This window comes from Astatotilapia calliptera, chromosome 12 (assembly GCF_900246225.1).
Source record: "Astatotilapia calliptera chromosome 12, fAstCal1.2, whole genome shotgun sequence".
NCBI classification, from domain to species: domain Eukaryota; kingdom Metazoa; phylum Chordata; class Actinopteri; order Cichliformes; family Cichlidae; genus Astatotilapia; species Astatotilapia calliptera.
The window spans coordinates 29,551,628-29,576,079 of NC_039313.1; the positions used below are offsets into that span (position 1 = coordinate 29,551,628).

At 37.5% G+C, this 24,452-nt stretch overlaps 3 protein-coding genes across 6 annotated transcripts; 1 reads left to right on the forward strand and 2 right to left on the reverse strand.

Moving 5' to 3' along the window:
• Positions 1-601: 601 nt before the first annotated feature.
• On the reverse strand, positions 602-3,538 carry ppil3 (peptidylprolyl isomerase (cyclophilin)-like 3). Of its 2 annotated transcripts, XM_026188464.1 has the most exons (6): positions 2,647-3,538; positions 2,351-2,425; positions 1,493-1,586; positions 1,331-1,398; positions 1,126-1,244; positions 602-1,010 (listed from the first exon to the last, which is right to left on the reverse strand). In XM_026188464.1, exons 1-6 carry the CDS (start codon positions 2,647-2,649, stop codon positions 884-886), a joined length of 486 nt encoding a protein of 161 aa, XP_026044249.1. In that variant the 5' UTR covers positions 2,650-3,538; the 3' UTR covers positions 602-883. The 2 variants fall into 2 exon arrangements, with proteins under 2 accessions (XP_026044249.1, XP_026044250.1); XM_026188465.1 differs by lacking the exons at positions 2,351-2,425; positions 2,647-3,538 and adding an exon at positions 1,737-2,320.
• A 470-nt stretch (positions 3,539-4,008) lies between these two features.
• Positions 4,009-14,289, reverse strand: lrrc8ab (leucine rich repeat containing 8 VRAC subunit Ab). 3 transcript variants are annotated; one of them, XM_026188458.1, is made up of 4 exons: positions 14,149-14,289; positions 13,480-13,598; positions 7,564-9,673; positions 4,009-7,381 (listed from the first exon to the last, which is right to left on the reverse strand). In XM_026188458.1, the coding sequence occupies exons 3-4, from the start codon at positions 9,664-9,666 to the stop codon at positions 7,106-7,108; spliced, it is 2,379 nt and encodes a 792-aa protein (XP_026044243.1). In that variant the 5' UTR covers positions 9,667-9,673; positions 13,480-13,598; positions 14,149-14,289; the 3' UTR covers positions 4,009-7,105. The 3 variants fall into 3 exon arrangements, with proteins under 3 accessions (XP_026044243.1, XP_026044244.1, XP_026044245.1); XM_026188459.1 differs by having other exon boundaries at positions 14,115-14,289; XM_026188460.1 differs by having other exon boundaries at positions 14,203-14,273.
• A 36-nt stretch (positions 14,290-14,325) lies between these two features.
• On the forward strand, positions 14,326-21,266 carry hscb (HscB mitochondrial iron-sulfur cluster cochaperone). The gene is made up of 6 exons (XM_026188462.1): positions 14,326-14,777; positions 14,873-14,969; positions 19,198-19,287; positions 19,437-19,581; positions 20,824-20,871; positions 21,024-21,266. Exons 1-6 carry the CDS (start codon positions 14,410-14,412, stop codon positions 21,116-21,118), a joined length of 843 nt encoding a protein of 280 aa, XP_026044247.1. The 5' UTR covers positions 14,326-14,409; the 3' UTR covers positions 21,119-21,266.
• Positions 21,267-24,452: the final 3,186 nt, after the last annotated feature.

The window sequence follows — 24,452 nt, forward strand, 5'->3', positions numbered from 1 at the left end:
GAAAACATGCTAAAATCAAAAATGTTTTTATTATAAAAGTTTTTTTGTTTTTTTTTTAAACACGCAACATTGGCAATTTATTACATTCCCCTTTAGAGTACTTGAATAAATGGAAAGGAACCTGTTAAGGACAAAAATAATTTCAAAACTGATTTAAAGCACAGACAGTGTAAAATACGGATACATCTTCGTCTGAAAGGTGAAACGAACTTCAACCTGTATATCTTTTTAACGACCAGCAGGAGGCGACTCTTAAAGTTCCAAAAAGACTTGCGTTTACAAAGAAGTCTATGGGGAAACAATCCTCAGCTCCTTTATTATGTAACCTCAGCAAACACTTTCCTGATAACTTTGGGTTCAACTGCTAGTTTCAGGTTAACTAAGTAAATCATAATCAGTTTGTAAAATATAGTAATTTTTACAACCAGAAACTAAGAAATTTCCACGCTATTTTCACTGGTTAACAACATATCATTCATGTGTCAGTAAGAAGTGTGTGGCCTCCTCTGGTCTCCTGTTTAGATCCACCTCCATCTTGTGACAGTCAGCTTCAAAAAACAACTTTGAAACACTTCAGAATGAGACTTCACTAACCAATGGGTGACATCATGGTGGTTACATCCATATTTTATTTTTTGTTTACAAAGTTTATTGTCTAAAGGAAACAAGACATCCCCCTGATTTATATATACTTTTTACATGAAGTTGCAAAATGAGGAACTACACCGTATAAAAGTTAAGACAATTTAACACTTTGTAGCTTTGAAGTCAGCACTCTGCCCACTGTCTGGGCATGTGAGTGCACTCTCCAGTTCTACCATTTGAAAAGTATTTCAACTTTAGCAAGGCAACAAGCATTGTATCATATGAAAGTGAAAATCTGCTATCCAGCAAAAGGATTAGCATGAATGGTGACATCCTTTATCCGAGTTTCAGTCAGTGGCCGGAACGTCTTTTCATTCACAGGCAGCTTCTCCAGCTCATCCAGTGTTTCCAAGCCGTCTATGATCCTAAATTTTAGAGGGTAAGCAGTCAGCAAATGTTTCAATTTTACCTGAGGTAACAAAGCCAGTAGGTGGTCACACAATCATAAACCTGTTTTGTTGGCTTGCATAAGATGCTTACTTTCCAAACACTGTGTACTTCATGTCCAGGTGAGGCTGTTTGGCATAAGTGAAGAAAAACTGGGAGCCATTCGTGTTGGGACCATTGTTTGCCATGGAGACCACTCCTCTTACATTATGCTGAAATCAGAAGAACGAAAAACATTCCCACAGAATGACACTTGGGTAAAACCAGCTTAAACCAACTAGCTATAGGATTTACTCACTTTTAAGTGTTCACTGAACTCATCCTCAAATTTACGCCCCCACATGCTTGTTCCTCCTTTACCTGTACCTGGAGGTTTTAATAAGAAAACAAAGATGCAATGAACAGGAAGTTCATTTTATATATTTTTTTGCCACTTCAAAAACAACAATAACATCTGTACCTGTAGGATCTCCAGTCTGAACCATGAAGCCCTTTATATTTCGGTGGAAGACGCAACCATTGTAGAAGCCGCTGGCACACAAAGCAAGAAAGTTCTGCAAAAAAACACCAGCAAAATTAAATGCAAATTCTTGTATTTGTCATGTTTTTAAATTACACTTACAAATGTTATTATTACATTTAAAAAAAAAAAATGCAATCTTAAACACCTTCATCGCCCTTAAGAATTGACTATCTTTATTTACCTGACAGAATACGATCATTTCTGAGTCTAGATTGTAAAGAACTTTATCTGCCAGAGGTGACCACATCACCCCTCTTCCATCTTCATTACAGACAGTATATCTTAGAACTGAGTTTTTAAATTGAGTTTTTAATGCTCTTTGTAGTCTTGTGCCATGCTGGAAAGTAATTCCGACACATCAGGTGCACACAAATCTGAATAAAGTCTGAAATCGGGTCAGTAACCTCTTAGAAATGTCCTACATCAGTCCAATCATTCATTTGATTTGATTTATCAATAATCATCATCATCATTTACACCTGCATTCAATTCAGAACTGGCACGCCTTTGGACTGTGGGAGGAATCCGATAGACCCATGCACACACACAGGACCAACATGCAAACTTCATACAGAAAGCCCCCAAATTGCATTTTAGCGTACTTTCGTACTACAACAACACAAGATCCAAGTGGGTTAGGATAAACGCCATCCCACCTACGACCCTGAATTAGTGGAAGAAAATAAATCGAGTGCTGGATCGTCTTACTTTTTCACGTAAAGGTCCATAAAATGTAAGAGTTTTAAAATAAAAGGCTTGATTGCTAGGGAGAGTTAGGGTGAGAAATACATTTACCTCACATGCCCTCGGTGTGCGCTCACAGAACAATTCAATTTTAATGTCTCCTAGATCTGTGTGAAGTGTAACAGCCTGCAAAATAGACAAGAACATCAAAAACATCACGAAGACAAGGAAATTCTCCCGAACTTCAACTTCCACTACTTGACTAGCTTAGCCTGCTATCGCAAAGAACTACATTATTACACAATGCTTTAAGTGACTCGTAGCCTGTTTAGAACCGTTATAACGTAATATTAGGAAACAACCTCAATTTGACAAATAGCGACTGTAAATGCGACAATGAAACTCACCATTTCAAATGTTGCGTCTGTGAATAAGTGTGTCGAAGAAACATGTCCGTGTGGGGATGGGTATCCAGCGGTGAATGGTTCCGCAAGGAATTTTCACAAACAAAACGAGAGGCGCAGACAATTGAAAAATTAAAGAAAAAAAAAAAGAGTCACTGGCACTAACAGTGAGAGGAGGGACATTTTGCTGACATGGTTTGGGCGTGGTTGTCCAGTTTCTGGAAATGGCCCTTGTAAAAAATTGTTAATGAGTGATCTCCTTTATCCTATGATGAAGGATTTTTGTAAAGGTGGGAGTGGTATCTTCCTGCATGACAATAGCTTTGCCCATGAGGGCATAATGGGTCAGTCACTAATGGCTCAGTCACACTAGAGTACAAATAGGATAGCCTAGTCATTGTGACAAGGAAATTTCAATTTGTAGGTTTGGTCATGCCACTATCTCCAACCTCTGTTTGAACGTGTGTGACTGTAGCATGATATGGGTCTTTGCAGCCAGTTGAACACCTACAGTATGAGAGATGTTATACTGGTATATATCAACCAGTGCCAGGGGTTCCATAGTGTGGTGGTTTACACATTTGCACACTGGTCAGTATCTGTATCTGCACACTTGCACATCAAGCTAAACCTTTATGTAATTGTTTAACCCTTCTTGTGCAAAAAGCCCAACACACACCAAGACAAATGTGGCTTACTTCATTTTTTTATTTTACTGGAGTCAGTGGTGTACAAGAAATGAAGAGAAACATGTTCAAACACACTCAACGTCAGTACTGATGCATTGATGATGTTCCTTTGGCAAAAAACAAAACAAAACTGCACAAAACCAAGTGTGTCAAAATAACACGTCTGAGAGAAACAGAGAAAGATGCAAAATTATTTTGTACCCAAATTAAACATTTTAAGAGGAAAAAAGACAAATTAAAAATAGAAAACAGAAACCAAAGGGTAAAGAAGTCCCATTAATCAGACAAACTACTTGGGCTTTATCTATTGCTCACAATAAAGACAATTCAGACATGAGATGTTTGACAAAAACACAAGAAAGGTCAAATAAAGTGGTTTCTCCTTGAAAATACAGATACACTTAGTTTCAATTCAGCAGTTAATATTAAATACACAAAACTAAAAAATAATGTATAGAAATTTGATATAAAAATGTTATCACAACCGTTTAAATTATTAAAAGAAATAATAATAAAAAAATAATACCGTAATAATAATAATAATAATAATAATAGGCAATCAACTAAAAAAAAAAGTGAGTACTGGCTGCTTTCCTGAGAAATTTAGTTCTACAATAATCCTAACAGATATCAAAATTAAAATAATAAAATTAGTCTAATAATAAAAATGAAAAAAAGAAAGATTAACAGTGACTAAGACAAAAACATGTTTATTTAATGTTACTACACTATGCACTGACCACTTATTTACAGTACTGATTGCAACAAATCACTCAGAGGTGATGACATGATGTCTCTTTTAAATGGAATAGTCGATTGTCTTACTAAATAGGTGTATTGCTAATGTGTTTGTGGGTGTCATTCAAAATGCTCCACTAAAGACCAAAATTCATCTCTTTTTTTCCTTTTTAATATTTCTATGTAAAAGCGTAAACTTAAATTTAATCTCGTGGCTGGCAGTCATTCAGGTAAACCTTCCCACACTGGAAAATGCCCAAAACAGGTTTTTCTATGTGCATACAATAACTTGTACACTATTGTTTGCAACACCTAAAAGTAAGTTCTGAGAGAAGTGCTATAGTGCAAAAGCATCCTTTAAGCACAACGATCTCTAATCTACTTAATGTGAAAATCTCACCATGTCTTTAGTAAAACCAATGTGACAAAATGAATACAAATGCACATTAGAAATCTACGGTATATCGTTACTAACAATACAGCTTAAATAAATGTAATACTGCACAACATAGCATAGTCAAACATGTCACGGTTATAGATGCGCATAGCTGAAATGTTTTCTATTATGTATATTGCTTCAGTCAATCTTTATTAGAACAGGAATTGTATTTTTCTTGGGGTAAATACGAGAATTCCTGTTGTGTGTTGTGCTGCATCAGAACTGTGGATCACTAACAAATTCCAAATTTTTAGCTTTGTCTTGGTCACTGTGTCAAAACAAAAATACAGAACAGTCACTCTCAATTGAGCAAAAACAAGTAAACCTTTACCTAAAAAATCTCTCTTTCTTAATTAAAAACTAGTGAAGGTTAAATATGCTTTTAACTGTGAGAAATAAAGTTCATATTTTGAGAAAAAGAATGCACTGGTTACTTCCAATTAAGTCTGATTATTGATTTAAAAAACAAAACAAAAAAACATATCTTTTCTTTTTCTTACATCTGGTACTAAAACAAAGACGGGTATAAAAACAAACAAATAAAACCCTTCCCCAAAACCCAGAACGTCAATGACAAAGTAGCTTATCTGACACCCGATCCATCACAACTCAGAGGTTATTGCCCATAAAACAACAAATGACCTTGATCTTGAGCATAATTTAGATGATGATTCATTGGGTTATTGTGTGTGCAAGCTTGATTATATTGTGACTAATACTGTCTTTTGAATGAACAATGCACCATGGATGCCTGGCATAAGCTCAATGGTCTTTTGGACAGATGAGCTTTAAAAAAAAAAAAAAAAAATCAAATCAAATAAATAAATAATAATAAAACATTAATAATAAACTACACTTTGTGCATCTTCAGTAACCAAAATCTAAACTCAACAGCTAGGTACAGCCTTGTAGAAGTTTTACCGGACAGCTTAAATTAAGGAAACTATGACAACAAAAGCTCCATCACTATCTGGGGCTTATTATTATGGTGCACTTTGAAAAACTAACAATTTTCATCTGACCAGACAACAGAAATATAACAATCAATGCATGACAACGAGAGGAGAAAATAAGGCAACTAATCTGATCAACTTGTAAGATTTACTTCATTTTCTTTTCATTTAATTGGAATGCAGGTTGATTCTGTAGCAGTAAAATTTCAAATTTCTTTACTACTAGCTTTTTAATATCAGCAGAAAACAGTAAAAGAGACTTTTATCCTCACCTCAGTGAGTAATATGTAACATTTCCAACATTTAACATTTAGGATGTGTGTTTTCTCACACATAGGTGAGCAGCTTCTTCACTGAACATTGCACACTAATGCAGTCCAGTAATAATAAAGTAACAGAATTTGAGTATAGTAACAAACTAAAATGAACATGAGGCTAGGTGCTTAAAAATACATTTAAAGACATGATGACATGTCTGGTCTTTCTTATTTGTAGCTATTGAGCTATCATTGCTTATCACCAGTGATTCTTTTTACATCTGTTACAAAAAAACGAAGCCCCAATCTCATTTAAGCCTCTACGTTTGACAGACATATTACAAATACTTTCAGGCTCCATTTGAATTTCACCACTGTCATTCTGTATAAACTTAATCTGAATTCCTGTGAGGCAGACACGACTCATCTCATTCAAAATCTTTAAGCATTCCCCCGCATTTTATTTTGTTATGTGCAAGTTATTGCAAACATATCATATACTTTTTTTGCGAAAATGTTATTTTCCATTAAAGATATACTAGCAGTAAGGTTAGGGTATTCTGATAAGCTTCACTAATGCCATTTTAATGCTAGTGCAATAAGTGATATGCAGCAGAATAATTGCTTTTCCTTTAGCACTAGGTCAAACACACATCTTTCCATAGAAAGAGGGAACCGAACCCTACATTCTGCCAAATTGTCCATTCTAGTATCAAAAGATGATCAGCCAACCAACCAACAAAAAGCCCTTTAGCGCTACAATACTAACAGTGTCCTCAATGGCCTTCTTCTTCCCACTTTGTAAACCACCTTTAGGTACAAGGCTCTCAGTATAATCATATTCCACTCATCTATAGTTATTACTGTTTTGTTAAGTCATACTATCATATCACTCTTAATAGTGTCTTTGTAACTCAAAACAAGTGATTATCGTCTATATACAGAAATAAAGATGTCTTGGAAGTAATTTTGCCATCTCATTGTGCCTTCAAACCGGAACACCTGACAAAATATTTTAATGTATTAAACCTTATTTTTTTAGTATTGATCAGTGGCATACACTGTCTTCTATACCATAATCGAGAGGCATAAAAATGTAAACACAAGATTCAAACTATATTATTGCTAAAAAAAAAGCATCATTACTGAATTATAATGTAAAGGCCTGAGAAGTTTTTTGTGAAGGAATTAATAAATCAAATAGACTAAGAAGACAGCCAGAAACTGCCAGGATTTTGGTTCTACCTGGCACTGGTTCTTGATGCCCAAACTTAGAAACGGCACAATGCAGCAGGAATACTGCCTGTTATGGCAAGCCTCTGGGACCAACTTGTAGGTCCAGAGCCAGTAGATCAGTATCTGTACTTGCAGAAGCAAACCTGTTTTTTAAACTTGTTCTTTGTCCGCTTTCCACAACTGCTCCTTGACCTCTGTGGGCAGTGTGTTGAACAAGTCCTCTTCCACCACAAGACCAGTTCTCTTCAGCTGTCGGCACTCTCCAAGTTCCACCGGTAGACACTCTAGGCGATTTCCTCTAAGCTCTAGTTGTGTCAATGCAGTCAACTCTCCAAATCGTGATGGTAGAGACTGCAGGCAATTGTTTCCCAAGTTCAAAGTGCGAAGCTTCTTGCACTGGAACAGTTCATTAGGCAGGTTCTCAATCTGTATTTTAAAGAACAAGGAATTTTGCATTGGGAAAAAAAAGGAAAGAAATTATGACTTGTAAGTTCATTTATTGTTTTATCAGCAAATAAACAATACAAATAAAGCATTATGGATAAACTCCAATCTATAATTAGGATAATATTAAAATGGTTGGAAACTATGCTTATTACATCACTTACCCTATTGGCTGTCACTGCCAGGTATTGAAGATTTTGGAGGAAGCCAATATCTGTTGGGATATAGGTTAGGTTGTTATGGCTCAAATCCAAGATGCGCAGCTTGCGGCAATAGAACAGCTGACTGGGGATCTTCTCAATCTTGTTTCTGTTCAGGTACAGCTTCTCCAGGTTGTTCAGGGTGCCAATCTGAATAGGAATGTAGGCAATCTGGTTGTACCAGAGCTTAAGGCAGACCAACCGATGAAGATGCTGGAAGCTGATGATCTCCTCAATGGTTTTCAGGTTGTTATCCTTCAGGTCAATCTCTTGCAAGTTGTGTAAACTGAAGATTGAGTGTGGTATGCGTTCAAGATCACAGCGAATAAGCTCTAGTTCTGTCAGATTTACCATCTTTTTTAGACTATTGAGCACCATGAGCTTGGTTCCTTCATTATTGATGGACAACTTCTGGAGGTGCATGCCCACATCAGTGACCACTTGAGGTAGCTTGGTGAGATTGCTCTTCAGCCGAAGCACTTTGAGTCTCTTGAGCTCACGGAGCCCATCAATGACGATGTAAGGGTTGTTCTCAGCACTGAGATTCCCTGTCAGATGAAGCTCACTGAGATTCTTCAAACTGTAGATCCATAAGGGGATTTCTTTGATGTCGGTGAACTTGATATGCAGAGACTTTAAATTTTCACGCAAAAAAGCCAAAGCTGGAGCTTCTATTTTGGCTGGGGTGTGATAAAGCCACATCTCTCGCAGGTTAACCAGCTGAGCAATGATTGGGGGAATGGTCACATCTGGGATTAGCTCCAGTTTAAGAACCTCCAACTCCATCAGATCGAACACTGTATCTGGAATGCCACTAAGCATGAAAAGGTGCAACTCCAACTTCTCCTGAGAATTCTTAGTTATCCTCTGCCTGAGTTTGTCCAGTGTCCACTCGTTGTTGAGGTTGAGTTGCCTCAGCTTATTTTCGCTTACTTCTGAGAGGAACACGGCAAAGCGTTTTGAGTACAGAGGATCATACTGATCGATCATGTGCAACATGAATGCAAAGTCATTCTTCACATCAGGTATGTCACTGTAGCTGCTCTCTTCCCGGATTGACTCAAAGGAGTACTTCTTTAGGGAGCGCCGAAGCATCCAGCAAAGCGTGTACATGCAGATCAAACCATACACCACCACTAAACTAATGTAGAAACATGCTAAGATTTTAAAAAGTGTAGCGAGTGGGTGAGCACAACGGTACACGCTGTAACCAGTCAGGCTCTCTATATTTACAGAACAGTCAACACTAAATTGAATATCATGCACATAATACCCTGTGTAGCAGATTATCAAAATAAACTTGATGACTTTGATAATAGTCTGGCGTATGTACAGTCTGTACACAATGTCTCCTTCTTCCACGTGTATGCGGAACTTCTTCACTTTTTCAAACAGAGCTTTTGCCTGTTCACCCTCCTTCTTGTCCAAAACTCCTGTTTCCGTTCTATCTACAATGCCCTGCTCAAAGCGTGATTTTGTCCTTTGAAGCATAGGAACACTTGCTTCAACATCCTCACTTATTACAGATTCTTTGTGGTCCATCGAGCCATTCATTTTCATTGGTTTTGGGTCACTTTCTTCAACCACTGTCTCTGATAGTGCCCTTGTTGTCCATGGAGAATCGAAGCATTTTAGCAAGATAGATACAAAGTGTTCTAGTTTGGAGCTAGTCCGTGGAAACTTGAACCAAAAGTTGCTGCAAGCTAGAAAAATAAGGGTGTGGAGTAATACTAGGTAGGGGAAATACTTGGCAAACCAGTGCAATGTATTTTCATAGCAGACAGCGTCAACATAATTGTACTGGTGGCGGTCCAAATCATACTGGATCCCTTTGGGCACTGATGATGTGATGCTTGAATTGAAGTTCCTCTTGCAGGTTTCATTGACCACCCATTTGCAGGGCAAGCAGATCATCTTGTCCTGGGTGACCTGCAGTGTTCCCCCAAAAACAGAAATCATGAGCATGACAATGGAGATATAGTCGGTGAAGACATCCCACCAAGGTTTCAGGATGCGGTATGCTGGCTGTGTGTCCACAAAGTACCGCAGCTCGGTGATGGGGATCATGGTTTATCTGTGGGAACATAGAAAATGTAGACAGTGATGTATTGAATTAAAGACCCCTGTCAAACATCAGAACAATACAGAAATGTCTGTTTACAAATTAAACGCTCCTTCCCTGTAATGCTTAAGCAACCTTTGCCTAAACGACGACACAAAACCTAGCAGAGAAATCAATGCTATAATTCTAACTAACAAGGGCACACATCAGAACACTGACCATGGTTAATTTGAAGGCTGTCAGGAGTAATGAATAGCGATTGTGACAAAGACTTTGGTGTTTAACTTTACTTAACTTTATGTTATTGATTTTCCTATTGTTAAGTAGGCTCAATTAATCTTGCTTTGAAAGGACTTTCATACCACACAAGTCATTTCAAATGTTAGGGTTAAATGTCAATCAATAAAATATAAAGTAAATTTATCTGTGTTTTAAATTACTCCTACAAGATTAAGGTAAAGTGTTAATGGGCTGCCTATGTTAAGAAAAAAAAAACCCATACAGGCAAAGAAACAGCTGCCTTCAATATGTATGCAGGGTGTAAACGTGATAAATGACTAAGTTAGGTAGGCAGTAATTTCACACTTGTTAATCGTTAGAGGTTGTATTATTACTGTTCATCAGCAGTAATAACACATAAATTCCACTTCTCTATTCTGATGCTGATAATAACACAAAATCTGAATACCAAAACTAAAACAGGCACAACAACAGCCACCTCAAGGCACTTTACATTGTAAGATAAAGACCCTACAATAATACAGTGATGAGACAACATGAGATTCATCCATCTGTTTAACATGGGGTTTTCGGCCTATACAAGTAATGGAGCCAATTAATGAGGCAGGGTTTTCAATGCATATTAAAAGATTTTGGCACTCAAGTTCAGAAACATTTGAATCTGAGTGTTCAAATTGAGTAGAAAAGCACTATATAAGTACCAGTTCATTTATCATTCAAATGTGTAGACAACCTCAAAAAGTGAATTTTGAACAGTTACCCACAGATTTAAATTGTTCTTATGGTGGGGTGGCCATGAATACATTCACTGAACAAAGCACATACACATGTTAATGTAATAACCATTGCTAAATCTGTTTTTTGTCAGATTTGAAATAGCCGAAATACCTCCACACTACGGAACTTCTATGGCACTTCCGTTCGACAATCTCTCCAGCATTGGAACCATCATCTGTTTTCTCTTCGGTAACCTTCGGTCACGCTCTCGGTTGATTTTTCTGTAGTTGGCACACTCGGGCGGCACGGTGGCTGGCTGCTTCCCAAACCAATACACATGTGCGGCTTGGCACTTGTGCTGTACGTAACAAGTGACGTGAAGCTGCGGCTGTGATTGGTTTGGCTCTGCGCTACTTAATTTGAATTGGCTGTTCTTTTTAAGAGGACAAGAGAGATGAGGCCTATCGCAATAGTAAACTATTGTTTAGTAAACTAACCTTTTCTATCGAGAAAAGGTTATTTCGCAATACATATCGTTATCGTTCTATAGCCCAGCTCTATAATCCAGCATGTGAGACAATTTCACACTGGATGGAAGATACACGCAGACAGCCTTACTAAGCTGCTGAGGACACAGTCATCAAAATTAAAAATGAATTCATTTTGTTACATATTTACTCACTGAAGAAAGGAATTCCTTACACTGCTCATTATATAACTTTTGCATTATTAACAAGGTGGTATGACATAATGTACGCTGTCACATTACCATGAGTTAACAACATAAACCTTATGCTACAGTCCCACAAAATGACACAAACCCATACTCTATCAAGGGCACACTCAAGATGTTTCTTTTAGCATGTAGGTATTAACACAAAGGTGACAGTAAAGATAATTAAACCAGCCCAAGGAGGATCCAAAGAGAAAAATGCTGTAGCCAAAGCAATGCTACTTTGGAGGCTATAGCGTTATAAACCCGACTGCTAATTACTAGTAACTTGTGAGCATATGAAAATGCCAAAACAGGTAATCCAACACTTTTTTTATTAAACCCTTTGAATCATCGTTTAACATCGTTCTGATTTTGTCCCATCTTTGTCCCACACGCCATCAGACTGTTTAACTCCTCTCTGGAGGGGAGAGGGAGGGGAAACAGGAGGACAAAGGAGGGGGGAACAACTAAGCTGTAGTGCCTCTTCACCTCACTGTGCAATACCTTTTGTGCAATACTTTTGTAAATAGTCAACAGTGCAATAGACCTCAATACTTGAAATCTGCAATTCACTTGTATTTTTAATTTTTTATTCCTATTTATTCTATTTATCCCCTTCGTATATTTTATTTATATTGTCTCTGTATTTTATATATATATATATATATATATATATATATATATATATATATATATATATATGTATGTATGTATGTATGTGTGTGTGTGTGTGTGTGTGTGTATATATATATATATAATATTCTGTAACTTCTGTCGGTGCTGTGCTTTTTTGGAAATCGAATTTCCCAGAGGAACCCACCCGAGGGATTAATAAAGTTCTATCTAATCTAATCTAATCTAATTTCTTTGTATTGGTTGTACTAATACTAATACCAATATTTGGTGATTCAAAAAAATCTGATCCGATTCCAATATGCTGTCTGATACAATTTGTCCTTCAGAAAGAAGAAACATGAATAGATTAGTCAAACTCCAATAAAAAGTAATATCTCCTCAAAAATTTTAGATCACACAAAGTGAAGTCAGCTGATTAACACAAAATCAATTCATCATCCAAATATAACTGACAAACTTATGAAACACAAGTAATGACATACCAGACATGATTACTCAGACATGTATGTCTGAGTAAATACATGTATGTATGTATGTATGTATGTATGTATGTATCTATGTATGTATTTGCAATTAGAACAAAAAAGCATTGCAGGAAATTTTTGTCCCAATACTAGGATATATCACCTTCCTTATGATGAATGTTTAAGAAAAGTGAAGAACAGACACAAACATACAGAGACTCTTTCCTTTAGTAGGTAGGTAATGCATTATCTGGGGGATATTGCTGGACCAGCCAAAGTCATGCACTGCCTTAAAAAATCCAAAATAAAAAAAAGGCACATAATACATAGCTTATATAAAATGATAGGTTAACAATGTCCTATTAGGTATGAAAATGTGTTTTACTTACAGATTCTAATTGTAAAGCACAAGTCCTCCATACATAAACAGCCAAGAGCAATCCACAACTAATCTCCCTTTCCTCTGCTGTACATCAGAGCCAGATAAAGCCCTCTAAATTGCCACACCCAGCATGAAAGCTCGAGAAGTCACTCTTCTTAAGAAGATGTTCCGTTTTGGCTTGTTTAACCCAAACAACGTGACCGCCAGAGGAGCCACCTTGCTCCCCTGCTCTCTATTCTTAGTGGTTTCCGTTAATAATACCCAGAGTATTGTCTGTGGGGGCCTTGAGAAGTACCTCCCTCGACCTTCAGGAAGAGATCCTGTTTACCTTATAGAAGCTGCTGTCTCCAACAAGTGTCTCTCTGGAATACTCTACCGTCAGCTTTTGCAACCTCCCATAAACATAAACACACACACACACACACACACACACACACACAAGAATCAAGACCTGGCATTCATCACAGAGCTTGTACTTTGGTAGGAAACTGTAATGACAAACAGTCGAGACGCCTAGTCTGATTCTTGGCCAAATAAGCATATTTAGACTGGCCAGTGTTCAGAGAATTTTTTTTTCGTCACACAGCTAGCAGCTGTTGTATTGCGACCGCCTGTATGGATGGATGATGAAGCAGCAAAAAGTACTCTTAGTCAATAAACTCACAAGTTTGGAGGTGTTATCTGTGCTCCAGTGCCTGATGATGTCCCTGGCGGACTAGCCACTCACTGAGTATCCAGAACTCTTCATGAAGCATTGCCTGTTTTATCAGAACGCAGTTGAATCTGAAAGAGAAAAAAACAACAACCCACTTGGTATGAAAATGCAGTCTTCTAGACTTTCTGAAAAAGGCAATTAAAGTTACGCAAGCGTGCATTAAGTGATGTTTTAAGCTGATGCTTCTTAAACGAGTGATTATTTATTATAATAATAATAAAAATAAGCTAGTTTGAATTTGTTTTTGTCACCGCTCATAACCATAACATGGGATGCCTTTGTCATCTAGCTAGCTGAGCAAGCTACTCAACATAAAGTTAAACCCGGGTGCTTTTTTTCTTTACATGTGCCCTTAAATAACATGAAAGGCTGTTTTTAAGGGCGTGAACTAGAATCTGACAACAACCAGCTTATTTGTCAATACCGACCACGAATAAAGGCATTTTGTTGTTAAGACATGTTCGCAAACTAAGCTATACTGTTCAGCTAGTGAGCTAAGCTAGCTACATGCAGACCAGGGGTTCTTGTTATCGTTACATCCTCGGCAAAAGCCGCACCTAAAACGACACTAGTACACTACTTACAAACACTGAAAATGTTGTGAGGTGCTCAGCTTACTTCAATTGGTGTGCTGTGTCCAAAACTAAGGATACTTTATCAATAGTTCCTTACAAATTGCGTTTGCTGTTGCCAGCTAGCTGTTGGTTTTCCATCGAGAACTCGAAACCCACCGAGCGGCGGCAGTGTGGCAGCATTACAAAACGTAGAAGAAGAACGCTCTTCTTCCTTTGTTTTTCCGGGAAGAGATGTGTTTTGGCAGCGAACATTTCGTGTATTTATTGAGTGCACGACAGCGAGTAGTGCATTTTAATTCCAGAAATGTTGTCTGTCAACTCTTTGAGGATTGTTGGCTCATCCCGGGCTGTACTGCACTCAAGCTGGCTAACCACCAACCGAGTGCTTGTTTCTAAAGCTGTTACATGTACAGCTTACTGTATGTCTACCAACCTCCACAGGAAGGGCACATGGCACAGCAACATGAACTTCAGAGCACTCAGAAAGGGGAGAGAGCTGTTTTACTTCACTAATCAATCCGCTTCACCCAGGAATTGCTGCACAAGTCAAATTAAATTGAACTGTTGGAATTGTAAGCATCTTCTTGACAAAAGACCTGCATTTTTCTGCGTGTCATGCAAAGCAGTGCAGCCCCCAGTAGAAGGGACATCCTACTTCAAGATCATGGATTGGTGAGTTTCTTGTTTACCTTAACATATGCCACCATCTTTAAAAGTTTTCCAAATGAATCCAGTCCATTCATTTTATCACGTGTTACCTTTTTCAGTGACTACACATTCACACTGGACACACAAAAGCTGCAGAAAACATACTTGCAGCTCCAGCGGTCTCTTCATCCAGACAACTTCAGCCAGAAATCTGTGGTAGGCAGGGGCAATGTAAGGGGGAAAGAGATCTGCTGAGTGAGATGGTCTGTGAGTCAGAGAACACTTTCCTTTCTATTAGTCGCCCTGTGACACAGGAAATTGGGTCTGACCCCTTCTCCCCATTTGTCCACTTGTGTGTGCATTTTTGTTTTGTCGTGATAATTCATTGTGACTTGGCCATGGGAGTAACTCTGGGCAAAGTAAGAAAGATGGGCTTGTTAAAAGACACTGACAAATGTAGGGCCTGGTTAGGGAACTTGGTCTGTTTTAAGCTACCAAGCAAGCTCAATTCATAGGAAGCAAGTTTAAGGAATTGTAGATGTGTAGACGAACAAGCATTTGTTTCTCAGGGAAAAGAAAAAAGGGGTATAAAATTGGGAAAAATGGACAAATCTAGTAATATAAACAGCTTTACATGTTGAATTGCATCAGTGTAGCTGAAGGGATTCTTGGCTGCTTATTTCAGCTATGAAAACCAGGAGGCAACTCCAGTAAGCCAACATGACTTTATGTTATTTATGCTGATAATTAAACTAGTGCTTTTCCTGCTGTGAAATGTAAAAGTGCCTACTAGGACCTGCGTTCCAAAACATTTTATATTATAACTGCAAAATCCAAAATGAGAAAAACAGAGGTATATTAAATATATTAAATATTTATACAGGTTAAGAAAGCAAAAGTTAACTTTGGTTTAGAAAGTTTTCATTCAATTACTCATCTTGCCTTATGAATGGACACTTTGTAACTCCTACCAGGATAAAAGGTTTCATCACAAGCTGCTAAATTGTGACTCAGGAGTCTATTTGGATAGATTAGGGAAAGTAAGTAGCTGAGATTGTTCCCCTGAAAATAATAGAGTGAAAATAGGGGGTAAGATGTTGTGACTATTAAGATGTTTTATATGCGGATTATTTTCTTTATTAGTCAAATAAATTTGGACGGTTTGGCTTAATAAGATCACTGAAACAATTACTTCATTGTCAAGACAGTCCTGATTGTGTTTGTGTATATTGACCCATTATGTAAACTCTAATTACACTAAGGAAGGTCCATGTCACCGTCTTTTTAATTTGGCCTCTGTACACCACCAAGGTAGATTTAAGATGTTTAAAACTGTAAAAATTACACTGAAATGCAAACTTTTAAATTTGATTCAATGGGTTTAATACAAAGTATTGTATTACCTGCTTTGGCATTTTCAGATCCTCCTAATTGGACAGTTGATTGACAATCACAGTCGTGGTGAGGCTGAGGTTGATTCCTTGTGTATTTTATGAAACTTTATGTAGATATAATATCTGACATTCATTCAAAGTTTTGAACTAATATCTAGTGGATTTTCACTGAAGTTCTTAATATGATGTCAGATTGCTGCGAGTAAATAGGGTCACCATAATACTGAAAAAAGAAAAGGAAAAATTAGGAAAGCACTGGCCAGCTGAATAACACCAAAAGCCTTGATGGACCATTATAAGGCAACTCTAGTAGATGGTTTACAACAAGACAACACCAACAAAACACTGGTTACACTCAAGAACAAGGAAGTCATAATAGGAAGAGATGGCTCATCATCTGCCAATCATGGTAGATGCAGTGTTATGGGAGGGACATAATATGCCCCACAAGTGTTTACTGATCAAGCGACCGCTACCAGAAGTAGCAGGATCTATTCTCAAGTGCAGTTTCTTCTCACGTTCACCCAAATACAGCAAATCAGACAGCACATAACAGATAAGCATACTGCAAACGCAACCCAAGAACTTCTCAAGGCAAAAGAATGGGATAATCTTCAATGGCCAAGTGAGTCACCTGATCTCAACATAGAAGAGCATGCTTTTCAGTAAATGAAGATAAAACGGAAAGGAGAGACATACAAACAAGCAGGAAGTGAGTAGTTAAGACTAGCAGAGGGTCTCAATGGGAGAAACGGCATTTGGTGATGTCCATGTTTTCTGGACTTCAGGCAGTCATCAGAAGAGAATTTTTGTCCACGTATTAAAAATCATTCTCATATTTAAAGTTATATCATCAGTTTTCCAAATTTTTTTGTGCCTTTGTTTAATCTAAAATCCACTGCAGTGGTGTACAGTAGCACGGCAGTATTTTTGTTTTGTTTGTTTCCCCCCCCCCCAGCTACAAATAGGATGATATTGTCTATTGCTCTGGAAGAGTTTTGACAAGTTGAAGAAAAATGACACAATTTTGCTGTGATGTCATCAGGGGTATTTCAGCTTGTGCTGAGAGATGGCAAATTTAGAGTTTGAAAGATAAAGATATGTACCAAGGGGAGAGGATATCTTGGAAAAACCTATCACTTGCATTATTTTGCATTATGTCACTCTGTGACATACTTTTTTTTTTTTTTTTGTTCATCAAAAATTAATAAGGAGCAGTATGTAGGACTAAGGCTGGGATTCTGTTCCCTTTAGACGAGCACACAGAATGCAGCTAACTTTAAGGTTATATAATTATATAGCTTTGGTTGTTCATTTGTTTACATTTTTTTGCTTTAAAATCCAATTAGCTTTCATTTAGTTTCTATATTTTTGTTTTCTAAATTTCAGAATATTTAGTTGTAATTAAGTAATTAAGTTGCATATATTCAAAGGATATTTAACAGGTAGCAAATTTCTGATGTAATTAAGTTATGTAAATATCCCAGACTCAGCAAATATACAAACCAGTGCCTTCTCATGCTTGATGTTTTGACAAACTCAGCCAAATTGAGTCTGACAATGACAAATGTACAGGTAAAATCGCATAGTGGCTGGGCAGAGAAGTTCCACAGGCAAAATAAATGGTAGGTTATGTAACTGCAGAAGGTAGAACACCCATATTAGTGTCATCGAGCACAGAGGGTGTCGTTTGCAACAATATGACTACCCCTCACCTTACTGTTTGTTTGTTTGTTTTTTATGGGGGGGGTTGCATCATATTTTTAGCTGAGCATACACCAGTGTGCAAACACTAATTTAATACTGAATGTTCTTTTCTTACAATAAATCCTGTACAATGGACATTTAAGAGTTCCATAACTTTGTGAGGTAAATACTAAACCACTAGAGATCTTTTTTCCATGAAATAGACAATAAAAGGAAAGAAGTTTAATTTAGGAAAGAAGTCTGATGTTTTCTTAATCTTTGCATTTGTAAATTGTCACTTCCTTTAGTTCAAAAAAGAATTTTGTGTCAGGTTTGAGGTTCCTGCCAAATCTTATTGAGCCCACAGCTCATTTACGGTGAGACTGTAAGGGTGATCACTTGCCTAACAATTTCACATAAGGAAATAAGGCTTGTCCCAGTGCATCAGTTTTAATGTGTTAGATGTTATTTTACAATGTGGTAAATAGTGTTAAAACTCCCCATTTTCCATTTCCCCCCTTGTAGATCATTAAGAAAAATGCATGGCAGTTTACGAGAATAAACATTATGAATGCAAGATGGAGAGGAGATGTATTGCTTTGGGTGTAATTTATTCTGTACACTCAGGTGGAAAAGCGAAAGGCAGAATGTTGTCATGATATGATATGAAAGCTAAACTCATATTCAGCAGAATGTGAGAGGGGAGAGGTAGCCTAAATTGTTTCTTTATACACAACCTGTCCAATATTGTACTGAATCTGTTTTATTTATCACCACCTCTGGCCATTTTTTTCTTAATTAGACATCTTCCACCCTCAGGGGTTTGCATCATATATAGAAAAGTCATTACTTATATGAGGCAGCCACCTACTGCATTGGTTGTTATTAGAGAAACAGCCTCACACGATGGGCCCATGGGTCAGAGCTTCCGACTATTGATTTTCACCAGAGCCGACAGACCTGATAGCTGCAAAATGTTCTCAGATCTGCCAACCATTTCGGAGCTCTCACCCCCGCTCCCACCCAAACCTCACATCTTGTTTCCGCACATTTGTCATGTCAAACTCACACCTGCATCTCCTGAAGGGTCCCAAACTGCTTGACTGCAAGAGTTGATGCATGTCATACAGATAATTATCAGTATCATAAAGGTTTTTGACAATGCTATAGATTGCGATTGCAAAGTGTAAAATCACTCACATTTTCTGTGAATATTGTAAAGGTTCATTCTTTCAAATCCATAGCAATACAAATAAAAACAAAACATTATAATACAGCCTTGCTTTTCCTTTTTAATAAATGATTTTGGATTGAACTTGCTATGCTTAGAAATAATCCTAACACAACACATCCCTCTTTTGCAGAAAGAACAGGAGTATTCAGAAAGCCAGTCTGCTCTCGTTAACAAAGCATACGGCACTCTGCTTAAGCCTTTGAGTCGTGGTCTTTATATGGTGAGTTTCAAATCTCTGATTTAACTTGTAGCAAAATTCGTAATTACAAGGTCTGTCTGTGTGATCACGTTCGTCACCATTTGGCAGTCAAGACTGGTGTCTTACATCTAAAGGAGCAACCTTTGACAGATTCCCATCATATGTTTCAGCTGGAACTAGAGGGAATGAATATAGAAGAGGGCACAGACTCTGGAGCTGATTCAAATTTTCTAATGAAGCTGATGGAGATTAATGAGGCCCTCGATGAAGCACAGGCTCCAGAAGAGGCCATTATGATTGGCCGAGATATAAAAGGTAAACAAGTTGTTATTTTAACTTTACTTAAGTAGATTTCTAGCAAGTCGTTTGCCTAATGTAGCAAAAGTGGATGTGTAATGTACATTTTTCTGCATGTCAGATGTATCTACTTCAGTCTAAATCGTCAGTTATTAAAGTGTGAGATGAGAATCACTTAATGGCTGAACTACACACATGCTTGATTTTAAGGGTCAAGGTTGCAATCCCTTAGATTTCAGCTCTGGTCTATCTGGAAACACCTGTGGTTACCATAGTAACCTCAAGTGCAGTGTAGCACTACATCTAACACTCCTCAAGGAGCTACTCTTGTCAGAAATACAACAGAGAAGCAAGGGATTTACCCATTTTCACAGCAACCAAACAGACCAGCACTGGTGGAGTGCATATGTAGGCAGATTGAATCCAAGGTGAGAATGACATGAACAATGAAATATAGTAAATGAAAAGGTCATTAAACACTGAATACACAGTAATTACTCAGAATCATTAATGCAGAATAAATACTAAAAATGAACAGGATAAAAAAAAAAAAACTGGATTATGGAAGAATGTACTCGTGTCCCAGGAAATGCAGTGTGAGCAGCTTTGAATTTCTCATTGTGATTCAAAACTGCTCACGCTGAAGGTGTCACAAGAAAAACATTTTTAAATGTCAATTGTAGTGCAAAACGCTCAGCATAATGTATGTCTGTTTGCTACTGCAAGGGGCTTTATACATGGCAGACAGCAGTCTCCACACGCCGCTATCTATTAGTCCTTAAAGACAATGTCCCTATACAATTGTTTTGGATTTTTCAAACAGAGCCAGTTGCTGGTTGATGGAGCAGATACAATTGTGTGCCTTCAGATTCAATTCAGTATAGCTCACATCATGCCGCATGTGGCAGAACTTGCAGATTTTGATGAGTTTTTATTGAGCTTAAGGATGATTAAAATTTAACCTTGTCTCTGAAGAGGACAAATCATAGGATATTAGGAAATGTGCTTGTCCAATGGGAACAGTTTCACTGACTACAGTAGTTTTTAATTTGCCCCCAATTTTACATAACAAATGACCCATTACATTACAGAAACAGTCATAATTGCCTCCCAGTAAAGTCAGTACGTGACAGACTTGCCTATGTGTATAGAATCTGTACAGTTTCTAAGTAGATCTCTTCACTGTGAATAAACAGCACCACGTGTGGGGTATGTTGTAAACACGTGCAGATATAGAACTTGCCTTTTCCTTACCTGCAGGAAAACTGGCAGACTTGACAGCGCATATAGATGCTGCTCTTCGTAAAGGTAATAATATTCAGATGCTGCTTTGAAACAGTGTCTATTCCTCCCACTCATTCTTCTTTGTGTGTTTTGTAATCTAGTTGAAGCTTCCCTTTAAGTCACTGAGTGAGTCATTGATTAAACCTCCTTTTTCACCCTCTTTCTTTCTTTTTCAGGAGAGCTACAGGCCGCAAAAGCAATACTTGTCCAAATGAAATACTATGCAAACATTGAAGAGAAAGTAAAGGAAAAACTTTCAGAATTCCTGTAGTTTTCTCACTATTTAAACCACTTTATGAAACATTTTTGACACTTTAAAATGTTCTGTATAGAATTGCACAATCTATTGTACATTTATCTTGGGAGCATGTAATGGTATTTTTAAAGCTGAATAATAAAACTTTACTTGTAATGCATTATCTACAGTTGCATTAATGGTAATAATTGCTTTTTTTCCCAATGAAAAACTATAGATATATATCTGTAATTGGATGAGTACAATATCTCCCTTGAATTCCACTAATTTCACAAGGCTAATCGTATCAACTTGTACCTAATGTGTCATTAAATATGACAGAGATCTATAATTGGCTCTGATTAAAATGCTGCTCTGAGTGTTTATATGATTATCCTGCCTATCAGTTCAGCTTTTTGTCATGTGGGGCTCACACATAGATGAACGATCCCCACACAGTTCCTCGGAGTACCTTTAGGTGGAGACATAACACCTTAACAATCATAAAGAAAACCAATACTTGGTGTACAAGCCAGATATAAGACCAGAAGGAAGCCCTTAATTGAGGCGGACAACCTTATGAATTATTAATGGTTGTTTCATATGTCGCTTTAATGCTATGATAATCAGGATGACCCCCACTGAATGACGATTATTTGATAAATCTAAGATTCCTGCTCTGTCATTTATAGCTCATAAAATGAATGTAAATAGCCCCTGCACACCTGTGCCAGCAGCGTACTGGTGCATGCATCAGAATGCAAATTCATGCACCTTCACATACACATGCTTTCATTTTTCATTTTTTTTTAATGTAATAGAGAAAAATCCTCATAATTTTGTAATTACAAATTGGAATTCAAATCACATGTAGAAAGATACTGATAGAGGTGTAACTACTCTGACATATGTGGTGAGGCACTTCATCTGAGAGAGCCATTAGCTCACATATCCTGTAAAAAATATCATTTGTATATACTAGGATCACACACTAAACTGTATGTGTATGAATAGTTTTACTCTTTTTTTTTTTTCTGTGTGTGACAGTCCTCCGGAACATCCTACTGTAACACATCCTGACTGGTGGTTTATCAAGTCTGGAACAACAGTGTCATACGTCTGAGGCTGTTTGGGTTTTTTAAACTATGGCGAAGCAGTTTCCTTAATGCACATGGATAGACAATGAATTAAACAGCAACTACAGTGCCTTTAAATTAATGAGAAAATGTGATCGACTAACAGTGAGGCCACTGCTGTCTCCCAGAAGTTGCTGAAATTGAGTTTGAAAGAGAAGAAAGAAGGGAAAAAACTCACTACAGGCGAGCTGTGAAATTGACTTGGATGGGATGGCTTGGCAAAGGACCTAGGTACATGTGACCACTGTGCAGCTTCTGGAATGAGTTAGGTCAGCTTCAGGCGCACTACATAATGTGCTGCTGCTGATGGAGTGTTTACTAGTTATGCTGCACTGGTTTAATCCAACAGTTATATTGAGGTCTACATGACCCAGGACATAGAATTCCCCTTAGTTACTGTAATGGTTGTACATCTGGCAAAATAAGCTTTTTTGATTTCAAGATTTCGATGACATGGGAAGATACCGCTGTTATGTGTGGTCACTAAATATGAAGTTCCAGCCTGTAGCTGGTCAGCTTAACTAAAGGTTTTCAAGAAAAAAGTAGTGCAAACTTGGCATCTCCCAGTTATTTGTCTGCTCAATTTTTTAAAGCAATTTTTTAAGCATTGTTCAGTTATCTAATCTAGAATCACCAGTCACATCGGACACAGTTTTTTATATATATTTTTTAAATTCAGACTTGTGAATTCTACCTTTTTTGTTTTTGTGAAATTCTCTCACATTCAAAATTTTAAGACCCATGTCTCTTTTTTCATATCTCTGGATTTGCATATAGGGGTAAAAGAAGAATAGCTATCCTGGTTTTGTCCCAAAGAAATAAAATTAGCTCGCCATCGCCTTTTACTTTGTCTCTCAGTGTTTTAATCGTCAGAAATACCAGTGTACAGTTTAACTAGATGATATGTTCTGGATATGTACTTGCACAGTGACAGCACATAGACTGTTACTTTGATTCGATTCCAAAGCAACCGAAGGCAATGTGTCTCTTTTCTCCCCCAAATTTATGCAAGCAAAGTTAACTAGCTCCTGGCTATAGTTTAATACTTAAAGGATCCACATAAGAGTGATATAAATCTTCTTGTCAAACTCTTAGCAAGAAAGCAGATGTGTACGTCCCAAAATTTCAAAATATTCTTTAAATTCTGTTGCAGTAATAATGAGATGCGTACTAAAAAGTAATACTTTTGCTGATCTAAAGTCAAATGATAGACGATGCTTATTTTGTACTCCAGGCAAGTGTTTCACTTGATTTTAGAATATCAAAAGCCTCTAAAATTGTGACTAATAATGGTTGTAGTCAGAGCGTAATTCATCTCCGTATTAGCTTAGCATAAATATCACAACAAGATTAATATATCACAATGTTGTCATAATCCCATTAAACTGCAAAGGTAGTGAGCCATTGCAGCACTTTTGACTAAAACCTACTGGAAAAATCCCTCATTACATCATCTTTGGCTTGCAACGAAGGAGTATAAACACCCAAGGATTCCATATAGACCTTCAGCTATGGATGTAAACAGTCAGCAGATAAAGGTCTGAGTGACAAAGGTCAAAACCAGTAGAGGATGACTCAATGGAGCAACGCTCTTTTCTGCTCACAGCTGAGCAGAAGTCTTTATGATCCTCACCCCTCTGCTTAGCTTGTGTGTGACTCATCCGCTGAGTGTCAGTCCCATCATCCCACAGACACCTCAAGCCTGCTGCGTGTATCCTACTTGTGTCTCACAAAGTAGTAATACCATTATAATCTACCACCATTAGGCTTTCTTCCCACTCTCAATTTAGTGTGTTTTCTGTTGTTTGCCTCATTCTTTTAATAACTGGAGTCTCTGTGTCATAAAAGAGAGTCTCTAAGCTATAGCTTACTTAAAACATGCTGCTCTATAAAATGTTCTCTTTGAATATTTGGATCGGGACTGTCCACACTTACTGGCCACTTCATTAGGTACATCTGCACAACTGCTTGTTCATGCAAATATCTAATCAGCGATGGAAGAAGATATACAGATGTCTCTGAATACTTCGCCTATTGAACCTTCAAGCAGATGGGTTATGTCAGTTAAGAACAGGAAACCGAGGATACAGTTTGCATGAGCTCACCAAAGCTGGACAAGTGCAGATTGGAAAAATGTTGCCTAATCTGATTAGTCCACTGCGACATTTGGTGGAAGGGTCAGAATTTGGCATAAACAACATGAAAACATGGATCCATCCTGCCTAGTATCAGTA

Coding starts and splice junctions, on each gene's coding strand:
- ppil3 (XM_026188464.1), bottom strand. Junction 1,245..1,330: donor AGTTCAGTGAACACTTAAAA/GTGAGTAAATCC, acceptor TTCTGATTTCAG/CATAATGTAAGAGGAGTGGT. Junction 1,011..1,125: donor AAGTACACAGTGTTTGGAAA/GTAAGCATCTTA, acceptor TCTAAAATTTAG/GATCATAGACGGCTTGGAAA.
- lrrc8ab (XM_026188458.1), bottom strand. CDS start 9,666: ATGATCCCCATCACCGAGCTGCGGTACTTTGTGGACACACAGCCAGCA. Junction 7,382..7,563: donor TGGCAGTGACAGCCAATAGG/GTAAGTGATGTA, acceptor TTTAAAATACAG/ATTGAGAACCTGCCTAATGA.
- hscb (XM_026188462.1), top strand. CDS start 14,410: ATGTTGTCTGTCAACTCTTTGAGGATTGTTGGCTCATCCCGGGCTGTA. Junction 14,778..14,872: donor TACTTCAAGATCATGGATTG/GTGAGTTTCTTG, acceptor TACCTTTTTCAG/TGACTACACATTCACACTGG. Junction 14,970..19,197: donor ACTTCAGCCAGAAATCTGTG/GTAGGCAGGGGC, acceptor CCTCTTTTGCAG/AAAGAACAGGAGTATTCAGA.